The sequence below is a fragment of the Taudactylus pleione genome, unplaced genomic scaffold, assembly GCF_031769625.1.
Source record: "Taudactylus pleione unplaced genomic scaffold, aTauple2 ptg000066l, whole genome shotgun sequence".
Taxonomy (NCBI): Eukaryota; Metazoa; Chordata; class Amphibia; order Anura; family Myobatrachidae; genus Taudactylus; species Taudactylus pleione.
This window is the reverse complement of record NW_028284468.1, coordinates 16,473,060-16,490,579: the sequence shown is the minus strand read 5'-3', so window position 1 is coordinate 16,490,579 and position 17,520 is coordinate 16,473,060. Positions and strand designations below refer to the sequence as shown.

The following is a 17,520-nucleotide window of genomic DNA, read 5'->3' as shown; positions in this document are numbered from 1 at the left end:
ATTCTGATTTAGGCAGAACGTCATCTTCCGACCATCTCGGCAATATTTATACCGGGAATACTCAATTGGGAAGCAGACTTCCTAAGTCACCAGGACATACACGCCGGAGAGTGGTCTCTCCATCCGGGAGTGTTTCAGCTTCTAGTAAACAAATGGGGTCTACCAGAAGAAGATCTCATGGCATCATGTCACAACCACAAGGTCCACAGGTAGGGGTCCAGAGACCCATCAACAGCCTTTGTGGACGCACTGCCAGTAAGATGGGACTTCAATCTGTCGTATCTCTTTCCTCCGATTTCCCTCCTCCCAAGAGTTCTTAGAAAACTCAAGCAGGAAGGCAGAACAGTAATACTGGCGGCTCCGGGCTTGGCCCAGACATCACTTGTTCACCGACATACAGAATCTATCCATAGACAGTCTGTATCCTCTTCCTCAATAGCAGGATCTGCTAATGCGGGGTCCCTGCCGGCATCCAGACTTAACTCATCTGGCTTTTACGTTGTGGCTCTTGAATCTTCCATCTTAAGAGCAAAAGGTTTTTCCTTTGTTGGTCAGTGGTGTGCCCACAGAAAGTATGATCCTAAGGTGTTCAGGATTTCCAGGGTACTGGCTTTTCTCAAGGCAGGTTTAGACCCTGGTCTCCACCTGGCCACTTTGACAGTGCAGAAACCTGCACTTTCAGTCTGGTTCCAGAGGAAGAATGCCTCATTACCAGATATTAAAAAAAAAATTCTGGGAGTTCTGTGAGTTCAGCCTCTTTTTATTCCACCGGTAGCACTGAGGGATTTGTCGATGGTTCATAAGGGGCTACAAGCTCCCCCATTTGAACCCCTGGACTGTAGATTTGAAATTGTTGACAGCGAGGAGAAAAAAAAAAGGTGTCTTCGCTATTTCTTCTGCACGCAGAGTCTCTTATTTGGCAGCGCTTTCTTGTCGCTCCCCATTTTTTATTTTCCACCAGAATAAAGCCATTCTTCGTACAAGGGAGGGTTACCTTCCTAAGGTAATGTCCCGTTTTCATGTGAATGAAGAAATTGTAGTTCCAGCTTTTCAGGCTCCACATCTTTCTGTTCTCTGTATTTATGTGGAGCGTACAAACTCTGTTAGAAAAACAGATGCTCTTTTTGTATTATATGGTATTCACAAACTAACAAGCAGATTCTGGCGAGATGGCTATGCATGACTGTCAGACGTACACACATGCTGATCTCCCTGTCCAAAGCACGGTGACAGTACATTCTACTCGGTCTGTAGGGCCATTGTGGGCAATTAGTCATGGTGCCTCTGCTGAACAGTTGTGTAAGGTAGCCACGTGGTCTTCTGTCCACACTTTTCTTGGGTTCTATGCCTCTGATACTTTTGCCTCTCAGGATGCTTCCTTTGGGTGATGAGTTCTCCTTTCTGCTCAGGAGGGTCCCTCACCCTACCGGAGTTATGGGAGACTTACTATTATTATTATTATCATTTATTTATATGGCGCCACAAGTGTTCCGCAGCGCCTTACAAAGTAAATAAACAAATAGATTGATTTACAGTGACTTACAGTACAGTACAATACATTACAGGACATGGATAATATACATTGCTACATTCACGACCATAACACCCAGATAAGCAACAATGCAAAGCAATCAAGTGTTAGGTGCCCTGGTAGAGAGTAAGAAGTAGATGAAGGTATAGTAAGGAGATGCACAAGAGGGTAGAGGGCCCTGCTCATAGGAGCTTACATTCTAAGGGGGAGGGACAGACAGACAGGGGTGAAACAGATGGGGTAGGCAGGGAGAGAGGAGTATGTAGCAGCAAGTTAAGATGAGAGCTGGAAGGCTTTGATGAAATAGTGGGTCTTGAGAGCACGTTTCAAGGATTGTAGAGAGGTGGAGAGTCTGGTGGGAAGCGGGAGAGAGTTCCAAAGGTGGGGAGCAGCGCGGGCAAAATCTTGTAGGCGGGAGTGGGAGGAAGTAATCAACAAAGTATTAAAAAGTGAAAGTTAGATTTTGTATTGTTTAGTTTGTCCCATTACTTTTGGCCCCTTAAAAAGTGGGAGGCACATATTGAAACTGTTGTAATTCCTACACCGTTCACCCGATTTGGATGTAATTACCCTCAAATTAAATCTGAAAGTCTGAAGTTACAGCACATCTTGTTTGTTTCATTTCAAAACCATTGTGGTGGTGAATAGAGGCCAAAATCTGAAAATTCTGTCAATGTCCCAATATTTATGGACCTGACTGTATGTGGTTTGAAGGAGAGGGAGGAGTCCAGGATAACTCCAAGACAGCGCACTTTGGGGCTAGAGGAGATAGTTGTGCCATCAATTGATAAAGAAATGGTGGGAAGTGTGGTTATGTAGGGGGGAGGGAAGATGATAAGCTCAGTCTTAGACATATTAAGTTTAAGAAATCGCTGGGACATCCAGGAAGAAATGGCAGAGAGACAGTTGGAGACACGAGTCAGGAGAGAGGTCAGGGGAGGAAAGGTAGATCTGAGTATCATCAGCATAGAGATGATATTGGAGGTCAAAAGAGCTGATTAGTTCACCTAGTGAGGATGTATAGAGTGAGAAAAGGAGAGGTCCAAGAACAGAACCTTGGGGAACACTGAGGAGTCATGAGAGTAGACAGAGAAGGATCGGTCAGAGAGGTAGGAGGCTAGCCAGGAGAGGGCAGTGTCACGCAGACCAAGGGAGTGAAGGATTTGCAGAAGGAGAGGGTGGTCCACAGTGTCAAAAGCAGCAGAAAGGTCAAGGAGAATGAGCAGAGAGTAGTGGCCCTTGGATTTAGCAGTAAGGAGGTCATTGCTGACTTTTATGAGGGCGGTTTCAGTGGAATGGAGAGAGCGGAAGCCAGACTGAAAAGGGTCAAGGAGGGAATGAGAGGAAAGAAAGGTGATAAGGTGCTTGAAAACAACACACTCAAGGAGCTTGGAAGCAAAAGGGAGGAGAGAGATGGGACGGTAGTTGGAGAGAGTGTTAGAATCAAGGGTTATATTTTTTAGTATGGGGGAGACAAGGGCATGTTTGAATGCAGACGGGACAGTGCCTGATGATAGGGAGAGATTAAAGAGGTGGGCAAGATTGGAGCAGGCAGAAGGAGAGATAGCGGAGGAGACGTGAAGGGACAGGGTCAAGGGGGGAGGTGGAAGGGGGGGGAGGACTGGATGAGGGACATGACTTCCTCTCCAGATACAGGGGAGAAGAAAGTTAGAGTCGGTAAAATTGAAGGAGAGGGGTGATCTGGGAAGAGAGGCTGAAGTGGATAGCAGGGGGACTGGTGGGATATGATGTCCTGATGTATGGAGTCAATTTTAGATGTAAAGTAGGTAGCAAAATCAAGGGCAGAGAGCGAGGAGGGGAGGCGAAGAGGGGGTGGGCGGAGGAGGGAGTTGAAGGTGGTGAAGAGACGGGGATTTGAGGACTGAGAGGAGATGAGGTTCTTGAAATATGACTGTTTAGAGAGGGAAAGGGCAGCACTGTATGATGAGAGCATAAATTTGAAATGGAGAAAATCAGCCTTAGAGCGTGATCTTCTCCACTGTCGTTCGGCAGTTCGCGAGCACTTTTGCAGGTATCTGGTGCATTTGGAATGCCAGGGTTGAGGTGTAAATCTGCGAGGGTGAATAGTGATCGCCGGAGCAACAGACTCCAGAGCAGAAGTAAGGGAGGTATTGTATAGAGAAATGGCTTGTTCAGGGCAGGAGAGAGAGGATAGGGGAGAGAAGTGAGTCAAGCTGGGAGGAAAAAGAAACGGTGTCAATAGCGTCAATGTTACGCTTAGTGATAGTGGCCTTAGGAGGTAGAGGAAGGGGAGAGGGTAGGTTAAAAGAGAGAAGGTGATGGTCTGAGAGGGGGAATTGGAGTAATCAGAAATATCACAACGGTGAGTGAAGACCAGGTCAAGCGAATGCCCACTCACATGGGAGGGTGAGGAGGTCCATTGGGAGAGACCAAATGAAGACATGAGGGTGAGGAGTTTGGAGGCAGAGGCTTCTGTGGGGAGTTCAATAGGAATATTGAAGTCACCTAGGATAATAGAGGGAAGGTCAGAGGAGAGAAAGTGAGGAAGCCAGGAAGCGAAGTTGTCAATGAACTTGGAAGGAGGGCCTGGGGGATGGTAAATGACAGCTACTCTAAGGTGAACTGGTTGGAAGAGGCGTATAGCATGAACCTCAAATGTAGAGAAAGTAAGAGATGGTTCAGAAGGTAGGAGTTGGTAGAAGTAACCGGGGGATAGAAGGACCCCTACCCCACCACCATGGCGACCCCGAGGGGTATGAGAGAAGATGAGGCCCCCAGAGAGAGCAGCAGGGGAAGTGGTGTCAGAGGGTGAAATTCAGGTTTCAGTAATGGCTAGTAGATGCAAGTTTTTAGAGATGAAAAGGTCATGGATGGGTACGAGTTTGTTACATACTGATCTGGCATTCCAGAGGGCACAGGATAGAGGGACAGTGTTTGTGGGAGAAATGTGAATTAGATTATTTGGGTTGCTGTAGTAAGAAGGTGAGTTTAATATGGGTGGCCGAGATGAATGTAGTGGAGAGATTATGCGGGGACCAGAGCTGGGAAGGGAATCTGTAGGTGGTTGGCAGGGAGGGAGTTTAGTATGATGGGGGTGGGATGGGGTGACATGGATAGGAGGTTTGGAGGAAGGATTATCAGTGGGGTAGTAGGACAAAGGAGGGGTAGAAGAGAATGAAAGTGTATTAGTGGGAGAGGAGAGGGAGGACGGCAGACAGAGGAGGGGAGATAAAGGAAGGAGGAGGTGGAGACAAGGGGGAAATGATATAGGTGGAAAAAGGAGGTAGAGCAGAGTATTAGGTAGACAGTGAGTGGAGGGAGAGGTACACATGATAATGGTGTGGAAGAGTTGGGTAGGGGGAAGAAAACTAGATGTGGGAATAAAGTATGAGTACAGAGAAGCAAGTAACAAGGAAAATGTGCCTGCAAAATTTCCAAACTATTATTGAGCAGAGGATAAGAGGAGAAATGGAATATTAAAGTAAACTGAATTAGAAGACAGATGACAGGCTAGGAAAAAAGAAGAGAGGTGGGAAGATATTATTACTAAGACATATACTAAAATTGGCACTGAATACAGTAAGCTATGAGTTGTTTGTGAAACGAGCGAGTCAGTCCAAATATTAGCAAGTGTAAGTTCTTATAGTGAGCAAACAGAGGTCAGTGAAGATTGCCCAGGTGATGAAGACAGCATTTGCTTGTAGTGTAGATATTGTGAACTTACATTTCTTGATTATACTTTGTCCATATGTTCTTGTTAAAGAATAGATGCAGGTTAGAGTGGTCTCCTTCTGTTTAACTTCGGTTTAATGCCGAATTTGGTAAGAAATGCACTTTTACAAATTATGCACTTCTAATAATTATGCCCTACTCAGCCCAGAGGCCTTCAGCCTCTCATATGAAACTTAAATAGTAAGTGCTTGCATGTGTATGCAATGAATCCAATCATCCCCCAATACCCTCCCACTAATATGGCTAGCAATAAATGTCCTAACATAAACAGTGAATGCCACAAAGCTAAGAAGAACTAGGTCTAGTAATCTATACACTTTTCAAGTAATTAAAAATTAGATGGTCTGCAGCAATGATGAGTTACCTGCCAATTAAGAAGACTTACCATTGATAACTCATTTTCTTTGAGGTCCATAGGGTCCACAGGGCACCCACCCTGACGCACCTGGTTGTATGGGTAATTTTTTCTTTCGGGCACAGATTCCCTCTTCTTGTGTAACGGGGGGTACACACCTGATCGAGTGATCTGCAGATGATGGTCTTTCATACACACTGAACAACCATCTGCATGCTGCAGCGGGTCCCGCCCCCTCCCCACGGCTGCCACTGTATGTGTACGGGCGGTCTGCAGACCGCCCGTACACACCTGCCGATGGGAAGATATGTCTACAGACATATCTGTCCATCGGCTGTGCAGCATAGCTAATGCAATAGGTCTGTGAACGTCGCTGTTCACAGACATATCGCTGGTACACATTGGCCAACGTGCTGCAGATATATTGGCCAATCAATTGATCAGCCAATATATCTGTCAGTGTGTACCCAGCATAAGAGTATTTCTTGTGGTCGATTGCTCTTCCTTCTCCTGTCTTGAGGCTTGCTAACAAAACTGAATGCCTGTGGCTAGGGGTGAGCTATATATGGAGAAGGATCCGAGGCATCCTGTGAGCTGAAGCTTTAACTGTTCGGTGCCTGGATCTCTCCAACCACAATATCCCCCCCATGGCATCCCTGTGGACCTCTGAGAAAAGGAGTTATCTAGGTGAATCTACCATAACTGTTAATTTTTACAATGAGTGTTAAACTTTACTTAAAATCAATTTTGACATGTTACATTTCTGTCCCCAAAGGGCTCGGATACAAATTACTCAAACCTGTAGAATCCACATGAATCAATGTAGGCCTGTTTATCTTCCTGATTAACTGTGAAGATGTTTAAAATGTTTCATCTGGTGATGATGTCCATTTCCAGTTGCTGCCAGCTTGCTCCATTGTGCTCACTAAAGGTGCATACACATGTAACGATTTTTTGAACGATTTGTCGTTAACATCATCGTTCAAAAAAAATCGTTAAGTTTCTGAGTTATAACTATGAACGAAAATTGTTCAAGCGTGTTCCCATTTGTAGTTTATCGTCCATTTCAGACTGTCCAACAACGATTTTCATTAAGGGAAGGAACATTTTTCATTCATCGTTGTAAAAATCGTTTATTACACTTCAAAAAATCGTTCACTTTTTCAAGGGAAAATCTGACAGAAAATCGTTGGTTACAAAATCGTTACGTGTGTATGCACCTTAAGTATTCACCATCTCTAATGTCCTTGATCTCACCTGGATAACACTCTCCATTATATTCAACATAGAACCAGTCACCAAAATTAACTACATCATCTGACGTCACTGTGACAGTTACATTAAATTCATCAGTAGAAAACAAAATGAAGTTGAAAATGTCTTGGCATCTGCTGTGATAATTTTATTTTCATATATTGTGTCCTATATTTCATGGAATGACCCATATACTCTACATTTCATGGTGTCTGAGCATATGCAAAGTGATACTATGCCATTTTGCATAGCTTATCTTGCATTGAATTTACTCTGCATCAGACCCAAAATTCAGAGAAGTTTCATCCTCAGGGCCACACACACCATAGTACATAAACAAATGCGCACACAAAAGACAAGTACATAGACAAATGAGCACACAAGAAAAACATTTATTAACAGTACAACCAACACAAGACAAATGCATAATTTATACATTACTGCATAACACTTAAATAAGTAGCATGGTGTCAGCAACCAAGGGTTAGGTGCTGCTGTAAATTAAAGTAGGAGTAAGTGAGGGAGAAGCACATGAGGGAAGAGGGCCCTGCTCGTGAGAGCTTACATTCTAACATATAGTATATCCCAAGTCAATGAAAAGAAACATCTCCATTTTCTCATAAGACATAACAGCAAAAGCATAGAAGATAGCTAAAAAGTATTAACATTTATATAGTGCACAAATATTCCAGAGCTTTACAGAGAATATTTTATTAACATCAGTCCCTGCCCCAATGGAGCTTACAATCTACATTTCCTATAACATGGACACACACACACATACCCACTTTTTTTGTTAGAAGCCAATAACCCTACCAGTTTTGGAGTGTGGAAGGAAACTAGAGAACCTGGGAGGAAACCCACAAAACACTGGGAGAACATACAAACTCCACACTGTAAAGAGTATATTTTCAAAAGTCATATAATGGCATGTACTGTACATCAATAAATCAGCCATCTGAGATGAAAAACAATTGAAATTAGCAATCACACATAAAAGTTTTTTTTTTTTTTTTAAATTAATATATAGTCAAGTACCCTTTAAGCGTGAATCTGATAGTCCTTTTTCTTAGCTATCCCCATACAAATACTCACATTTTCCAGGATCTCCCTGGAGAAAAAAAAAAATAATTTTTGCCAGCCATGTCTTAAGGTGCCCATCCACTAGAAGACATGAAAACTACTGCACGATTATGACATTGTAATCGTGCAGTCGTTTGTCAGTCTGTGATGAGCCTGCACTGAGCGAGCCGTCATTCAGTGCAGGCACATCATCTGAAAACATACTGAACCTGACCGCATGTTTGCACGATGATAGATGTCTAAATGACCATCGGGCACACGCATCGCTTATCGTTTAAGACATTTTTCCAAACAATTTATGAACGATATTGTTATCGTTTGATCGCTCACATAAATCGTCTGCTGGATGAGCACCTTAACACACCATGCCATCTTATACCAGAAGGCAAGAATGTTAGAGTTCAGAGAAGCATTCCAAAGCCAATCGGCTCACTACATCAGGTGGCCATGACTGTGGTTGCCAGGGTAGTCTATGACACTGTAGAATTATAACCATTACCAGCAGCCTGAAAAAAAGGAGAAATTGTAAATACCAATATTTTTAAATGGTTTGGTTTGCAGAGCTCATCTGATAAAAAAAAAGGCGAACAATTATAAAAGAAATAATAAAATCAGCAAAACAAACAGAATAGACATTTAATCCAAATGCCAATTTATTATTTTATACAAATAAAATAATCATACATGTTGCAAGATTATCAGTCTGGACTAGGTAGTTACTTATTAATAAGATGCATTTAGTAACATTTCATTAAACAGCTCCGCATACCATGATAGTACTTGAAAGCAATGCCTACTAATACATAAATTGGGTATTATATGTTAAAGGGTAAAATAGGCACTTTGGGAGTCAATTGAGGAGCTACAAGAGACTCATACAAAATGAAAAAAAAATGGAAGCAAATTTGGGTCCATACTAGGCACTGAAGGAAGTGTGGAAGCAAGGAGGAAGCCTTGTTACTGTAGGTGTACTGTAGCTGCGTCCTACCATCCCTGATTATTCCTCACCCCACAAAGGTGGCCTGACACGCTCATTCTGACCAACTACCTATCTAACACATTTGTGACAACAGCAGCGATCATATCCCAGGAGTAATATGAACTATAGGTAAAAAGAACCCGCACATCTGCTGCACTTCCTCCTTTCCTTTTCCCCAGTCCTGCAGGAAATAGCCGAGGAGGTGACTTCACTTAGGCGGACGTGACTTCACAATGCGCAGCCGGCCCAGAGAAGGCGGAACCCGGCAGTAGTCCTTGTTCCGAGATAGACATGCCGCTCCGCCAATCATGTCGCTTGCTCGCGAGGAGAACACACGAGCGACATCTCCTTCAACCAATACCTAGCTGAGAAAATAACCGTCTCGTCACAGCTGGGCGGGGTTGGCAGTAATGATTGACAGTCAACACGCCCTCTATCTGCGCAGAAAGCCATGAACATTGCCTAATGGGCGGTGCCTCCTCGGAGTGGCAGCCAGTCCAGCCAATCGCAATGTAGTTTGGCATGAAAGGCCCCGGGAGGAGGTTGTCCCTGCCTCGTCGTGTGGCGCGGCCGGCGGGAGAGGTGGGATTCCTGGACTGCTTCGCCTACGGAGACTTGGGGAGACGGGGGATAGTCCTGGCGATTACAGGAGGCCGCTGGGACTGCGCCCAGGGACGTGTCATTGCCGAGTGTGTACCGGCCGGGACCGGAGCCTCCCACCTCCTCGTGCGCAACGCCGCCGCGTCAGGCGCTTTGTCTGCATCCCAGGCGGGTGAGGCGGAGACACGAGTAGGAGGAGGGAGCTGGGGAGCGACCCCACAGGGTGGAGGTACGGGGTACGGAGCAGGTATGGGATTGTGTACATCTCTGTAACAGGCACCTGTGTTATGCCGGGAGGTGCGGGGACTCCACGTCTCCAGCATGGGACAGGGGCGGACAGTGTTTACCATCATCCAGCACACAGCTCCGGCGGATCACTTACCCACCGAGCCACCTATGGCTTGTGCTGGGCTGTGTGATGAAACCCATCTGCACTGTATGGTGCGTCCCTGCCCTGTGCCATGCAGATCACATCACAGGCAGACTTGGCTGGCTGTTAAAGGGCGGATGTAGGTACCTGGCCCGGGAGCACTCACAGCAGCAACATCATCATCATCATCATCTCAGTAGATACAATGTTGCGCTATGTACACCGCACGCTGCTGACCACAAAGGACTGGTGATGGTGTCATTCTATAGCACCCCAATACATCTATATCAGCAGGTCGGGTGTGTCTGCCTGCGCATAAGATGTAGTCTCCTGATGTGTAGAGTGGAATAGCATGCCCCCCTGTGCTGCAGCCTGGCACCCCTGCATATAGAGCTACAATTGTGCGCGGTGACTAATCCTGGCTGCTGTGCCTGTACAGGAGCCTCACATGTCGCAAACCACCAAAAAACATTATGTAGTGTGAATGACAGATTTTCCTCCTCTGTACGTGTACACCTTGTGTATATAGTACCACATCTACCTAAAGCAGACTTCTTATGCTTTTGTGTCTTGGCTATTACGATGGATTAACGTCTTGGGCCAGACCTTATATTTTTCTTTCTCTTGACCACAGTATTTGAGATTTTTTTTGGGAAAAATAAATTTACCACCTTTGTAATCTTCTAATGTTCCATTAGGTGGTGATTTCCTAGTAACCTAAAAACAATTATTCATCCTACAATTATTAGTTATTTATATAGAACACACATATTCCGCAGCGCTTTACAGAGAATATTCGGCCATTCACATCCATCCCTGCCCCAGTGGAGCTTACAATCTATATTCCCTACCACATGTACACGCACACACACTAGGGTAATTTTGTTAGTAGCCAATTAACCTACCAGTATATTTTTGGAGTGTGGGAGGGAGGAAACCTGAATACAAGGAGGAAACCCACGCAAGCACAGGGAGAATATACAAACTCCACACAGTTAGGGCTGTAGTGGGTATTGAACTAACGACCTCCGTCCTGTGAGGCAGTAATGCTAACCATTACACCAACTGAGCCCTCAAAAATATCCTATGTTGTGGACTGGGAACTGTTATGTTGCTTTTTTGTAAAAAAAAAAAAAAAGTTACAAACACTGCTGCCACACTTTTGAAATTGTGCTACAACCGTAGTCTGCGTCTTTTATCAATTAACCTTTAACACGTACATTAATTGTCTAGTCCACATTACATCTCTATATAGTTTTATATTTTACAGTTTGGTACTTCACAGTTCTTTTTCATAAAGTGGCTTATGGAGAAAAAAAGGGTTGGATACATTAGCATATATCTTATTTGTCAGGCACCTCTTCCTACAAGTATCTCATTCAAGTTTGTGATCCCACTGTTGCCCGTTTTGCAGCCAGTACTGACTGGACCATAGAGAATACACTAATGGTTATAGTTGCAGCACAGACGGTGTAATGGTTAGCGTTACTGCCTCACAGCAATGAGGTCATGGGTTCAATTCCCACCATGGCCCTAACTGTGTGGAGTTTGTATATTCTCCCTGTGCTTGCGTGGGTTTCCTCCGGGTACTCCGGTTTCCTCCCACATTCCAAAAATATACTGGTAGGTTAATTGGCTACCCTCAGAATTGACCATAAGTGTGTATGTGTGTGAGCATGTGTTAGGGAATATAGATTGTAAGCTCCACTGGGGCAGGGACAGATGTGAATGGCCAAATATTCTCTCTGTAAAGCGCTGCGGAATATGTGTGCGCTATATAAATAACTGGTAATAAATAAATAAATAAATAGTTGGGTGAGATTTTTTTAAGTAATATAATATTTTGAATTGCTCTTAATGGTTAACAAGTGCGATCCATAGGTAACCATTTGAACCATGCAAGAATGGTACAAACAGTATTTGCTAAAATGCTGCTTAATTTTTGTGATGCCATTAAAGCTGCATACACACGTAATGATTTTCTGTCCAACCATCCAACTAGTTGGTTGGAATGAAAATCTGGTAATGTATGGGAGTAACTGATGACCAGCAATTTGCTCCTAAATGCCAGAAAATATGAAAATGGACGTTCAGACAAGTTTGTTAAATGTTTGATTTAAACAATTTGTTCAAACAACACTTTTTTTTCCATTTTCCGGCATTTGGGAGCAAATTGCTGATAGACATTTGCTTTCATACCTTACCAGATTTTCATTCTAACCAATCAACTAGTTAGATGGTTGGACCAAAAATCTTTAAATGTGTATGCACCTTTAGGCTTTCAAAAACCATTTGCCTATTGAGTTATTGAAAACCCCCTGTGCCTTTGAAAGGATGATACAGGGGTGTTTGTCACACACAGCCATCTATTCTCTATTAATATCAAAGGTAACACAGGAAAATGTCTGTTTTGTAATGAAAACTACCAAAAATAACCAGAAAATATTTTATGTTGCTTAATGTTTAGGGAACTAGTTTTGCTGTGGCAGTCCAGCAAGGATGAATTACCATGCTGTGTTTTACTGCATGTTTATATTAGTCCAAATTTTTTTTTTTTTATATATATATATTAAGGGCACCTCAATTGCAGTCATCCTACCTGCACCATAAACTATGTTTTCAGCATCATTAGCAGTTAAAAATTGCAAGCTTGTGCTAGTGCTGGCAGTCATACAGTGAGTCTTGACAGCATTTTTCATATCATTCCCACTTCAGTTTATTGCTCTTAAGTTCAGGCACAGAGACAGTTGATTCAGTGCTGGAGAACAGCGATCTCCATAGCAGCAGCCAATCATGGTTATGCAGTAGCCTGCATCTGTGTAAATGTGCTACTGATTGGTTATTTGAAAAAGAGGATGATGAGAAAGAAGTATGCCTCTCTAAAAATTTAGGTTGCTTGTTGGTTCAAATAATTGTCTGCACAATTAAAAAAAATAAAAGTGTAAAACATTATTAGATAGGATATTGATCTTGATGCTCTATTAGTTGCAAGATGAAGTAGCCCATGCCTTTTGAAAGCAACACAAAGTGGTATATTTCAGTCATTTCTCTGTCAGTTGCTCCTGGGTACAACACTTGGAAATCCATAGCAATATGAAAATGACGATTATTTAGGGCTTTTATAGAAGAACTACATTATAATGTCATGAATATTTGTCAAACATTGTTTTTCATCAAATGGAAGTAGCCCCCTATAAATAAATGTCAACAATTAAAAGTTGGATAATAGACCAAATAACAAAGGTAGTTATTATTTAATACTGCAGTCTTAATTGGTATTATCAATATGGTTTTCTGGAAGTGTCAGTTTTTAGCCTTTGAAAATTGTTGAATATCAGTGTGGAAGTCAATCATTTACTTTTTTTTACTAGTTCTGCAAGGTTTCATTCAACCCTTGTAATTGGGGACATGGAAAACCATGAAAGTCATCAATTTCAGTAAATATAGAGGATGACATTTATGAAAACTGCAAAGGAAAAACAGCACCATTCACCTGTCATGATTCATAGCAACCAATTGTATCCTTACAGTCGTTTATCTAGAGCGATTTAGAAAATGAAAGGAGATCTGGTTGCTATGAGCAGCACCTTTTCTCTTTGCAGTTTTCATTATTGCCTGAAAATGTATATGGTTGTTTGGGAGGAGAATGGAGGATTTCCAAAAACTATCTTGATAGCAACATATTTGTGTCCTTGGGTCTACCATTTGGAGATTTAGTTAACATTATTTCTTTGTGTTGAGGTACACTCATTTCTAAACAGTATTTACCATTTTAGTACACTGATTTGAATACTGATTCTTTTCTGCTTTCATCAATTTGCAGGATATCAAATTTGTCCATGTCTCAGAGGTAGACTTCGAGAAAGTTTGGAGAAACTGCTAAAGGAGGAGGGCGGGGCATCCAGCCCTGTCCTCCTCCTCTCTGGAGAGCAGCATCTTGTGTCCTCGGACCCCCGCCCCCAGAGAGTGTATGTGGGTTTGTCATGAGTCCGGCCAGCTGCTCCCATGTGAACAGCTTTAAAGTGGAGAATTGGAAGCAGAACCTGCGTGCTATTTACCAGTGCTTTGTGTGGAGCGGGACGCCTGAAACCCGGAAAAGAAAGGTAAATTTGTACCCAACAATAGGGGTTTAGTGCTATTGATTGAAAAAAGTACCAAGACATCTTATTAAACAAAGTATGCATATAATGGAAATCTGTCCATTCCTATAGGTAATAATGATAAAGAAAAAGCAATCGCCGGCGCCTGAGATAAATCTATTATTTGACCACTGACTAGCCTGCTGCTCTCTATAGCAGAGGATTTACTCTACCCTCTTTTATAAGTTAAATAAAAAATATACAAAATTGAGAGCGCTGGCAGACAGTTTTATATATAAAGAAAAAATTATTTTATTTTATCTAGTTTCCTTATTAAACCAGCTTAATGACATACACAAATTCCTTCACTTTCAAAAATTCTCAATATACAAAAACACTTTCCCAATAAGAATACTTATTTAAACGTTCACATATAATACACTGATGAACTACTTAGAAGTGAACATACACCTCCAATGTTACTACTAAAAAAAAATATTTTCCACTAATATCTGTTATAGTAACCAGTTGCTTTTAAATGCTTAAAGTAGGGCTTTGTTTATCCACTGCTCTGAAATGGCAAAATCAGGGTGTGAGCTCAATTAGCCGCTGTATACTGTATACCCAGCAGTTAATTGATTACGCTGCCCAATTCAGTTCGCTGCGGGAATTGTAGTTTCTGCTTTCTAACGCACGGGAAAACCATTGATTCCGCAATTAATGCGGAATTAATGGATTAGCGCACGTTAACCCAGTGTTGCTAACACTCAGGGAAAAGGCTAATTGTTTGAATAGCTATTTCCCATGCTGCAATCAATTAGCTGCGTGCTATATCCCCCCGTATTGTCTGTCAAATTGACATCTTCAACCCATACTTAGCAGACTGCATACACCTGGCTCCCAGAAAATGGAATAAAGCTGGGCATACACGTCCTGATAAAATGCCTGTCAGACCGACAGAATTTTATCTGGCAGCCTGCCAGCCGCAGATGTCCGCGGCATACACTGTGGGACTACTAACCGTGTATTAGCCTGACATCTGAGCTACGCCCCCGGGGGAGGAGACATTTCCCTGAAGGACCACAGGAAATGTCTGTCGGCCGCTGCTGGTCATACACTGCCCGATGCGGCCGACAGGTTACCCCCTAAATATCGCATCGGACAGGCAGGCTGGACAATCCGGCATGCCCGACCGAGCGATATTTAACCCTCGGTTGGCCGCACCCGCTACATTTATCGGGGCGATCCGGGGATATCGGGTGGATCGCCCCGATAATTGTAGCGTGTATGGCCTACTTTAGGGTTTTGATGCATCCTGCTAGGTGGAGAATTTTAGAGGTGGCCAACGCAGTCCTCATAACCTTTTTGAAACCATCTAGTTGGTGCACAGGTGTATTAATTTATATTTTAAAAAATGTGGTGCATTCATTCCTAACTGACACATTTTAAAGATTGACAGGTGGTCTTGAAAACATATCATCTGTTAAGATGTCCCTGGCGTTGCATGTTGCTATGTTAATAGCTGATTTTCAGGAGTGTCTATCATCATGTGGAGGTATTTGATGAGTTATTGTGGGAAATATTATTTTTATTATATATTATGACATACAGTACAAGACATTGCAGGACAAGTATAAGGTATATACACATTACTGTAACAGTGGTTTTATCACTCAAATAATTAGCAGAGTGGCTGAAGTTATGGGTTAGGTGCTGTTGTATGGAGTATATAATATAAGTAAGGTAAGGAAAAGCACATGGGGGAAGAGGGCACTGCTTGTGAGAGCTTACATTCTGAGCATGGGACAGGATTAGGATGAGATATGGATGGCTTTGATGATTAAGTGGGTCTTTGGGAGTCCATTTAGTTTTGTAAAGAGGTGGAGAGTCAGAGAAATACAGAGGTAAGGAGCCGCATGTGCAAAATCTAGGAGGCGGTCGTGGAAGGAAGTAATCAGTTGGCAGGAAGATGAAGAGTGTGGGCATGAGTATGAAGGGAGAGAAGGCCAGAGATGTAAATGGAAGAGGAATGGATGAGGGCTTTGTAACTGAGTGCGAGAATCTTGAATTAGGTTCTGAAGTGGAACAGAAGCCAATGTAGGGCTTGTAGGAGAGAGGAGGCAGATGTAGTATGTTTGGAGAGGAATATTAGCCGGGCAGTAGCATTGAGGACAGATTGGAGTGGAGAGAGACAGGAGTCAGGGAGGCCAGTGTTTGGAGACTGTAGATGTGTGTTATCCTGGAACTGTCTGGAAGTAGTGTTCACACTAGGATTTTACTTTGGCAGGATGCTGACCACCAAGGAGGGCACATTTCATTTCGAAGTTCAAAATTTTGGACGCATAGCTAAAGCTTGTGTGTGTATTTATGTGTGTATGTATATGTATGTGTGTATATATGCAAAAAAGTATTTGGACAGCCACCGATTGTGCAAGTTGTTGCACTTTAAAAGATGAGAGAGGTCTGTAATTTCCATCATAGGTACACTTCAACTGTGAGAGACAGAATCAGAACAATTTATTTGTATATTCTTTCTGAAAAAAATATTTGGACAATCAAAAAGTTTAACTCAATACTTTGTAAAGTAACCTCGGTTGGCAATTAGAGGTCAAATGTTTCCTGTACTTGACCAGGTTTGCACACACTGCAGCAGGTATTTTGGCCCTCTCTTCAATGCAGATCTTCTCTAGATGTGTCATGTTTTGGGGCTGTCGCCGGGCAACACGGTCTTCCAACTCCCTCCACAGATTTTGTAGTGGGTTGAGGTCTGGAGACTGTCTAGGCAAATCCAGGACCTTGAAATGCTTCTTACGGAGCCACTCCTTAGTTGCCCGGGCGGTGTGCTTGGGGTCATTTTCATGCTGGAAGACCCAGCCACGTTGCATCTTCAATGCTCTTATGAGGGAAGGAGGTTTTTCCCCAAAATGTCACGATACATGGCCCCATTCATCCTCTCCGTAATACGGATCAGTCGTCCTGTCCTCTTTGCAGAAAAACATCCCCAAAGCATGATGTTTCCACCCCCATGCTTCACAATGGGTATGGTGTATTTGGGAAGCCACTCCTCATTCTACTCCCTCCAAACACGGCTTGTGGAGTTTATACCAAAAAGTTCTATTTTGGTCTCATCTGACCACATGACATTCTACCAATCCTCCTCTGGATCATCCAGTTGGTCATGGGCAAACTTTAGACGGGCCTGGACATGTGCTGGCTTAAGCAGGGCGACTGTTTGGGCACTGCAGGATTTGAATCCATGACGACGTAGTGTGTTACTAATGGTAACCTTTGTGACTGTGGTCCCAGCTCTCTTGAGGTCATTGACCAGGTCCCCCCGTGTAGTTCTGGGCTGATCCCTCACTGTTCTCAAGATCATTGATACTCCACGAGGTGAGATCTTTCATGGAGCCCCTGGTCGAGGGAGATTGTCAGTGATCTTGTATTTCTTCCATTTTTTAATAATTGCGCCAACAGTTGATTTCTTCTCACCAAGCTGCTTGCCTATTGTCGAGTAGCTCATCCCAGCCTTGTGCAGGTCAACAATTTTGTCGCTGG

The 17,520-nt window shown here is 43.1% G+C and overlaps 1 protein-coding gene across 4 annotated transcripts in view; it reads left to right on the top strand.

Moving 5' to 3' along the window:
* The first annotated feature begins 9,431 nt into the window (after nucleotides 1–9,431).
* Nucleotides 9,432–17,520, top strand: part of LOC148534477 (ubiquitin carboxyl-terminal hydrolase 22-A) — a 143,966-nt gene continuing 135,877 nt past the window's right edge. The window contains exons 1-2 of one of the 4 annotated variants that reach the window (XM_088466690.1): nucleotides 9,432–9,688; nucleotides 13,710–13,989. In XM_088466690.1, the coding sequence (XP_088322816.1) occupies nucleotides 13,870–13,989 (120 nt within the window). In that variant the 5' untranslated portion in view covers nucleotides 9,432–9,688; nucleotides 13,710–13,869. Of the gene's footprint in view, nucleotides 9,764–13,709; nucleotides 13,990–17,520 lie in introns of all 4 variants that reach the window. The other 3 variants (XM_088466688.1, XM_088466689.1, XM_088466687.1) reach the window with 3 other exon arrangements.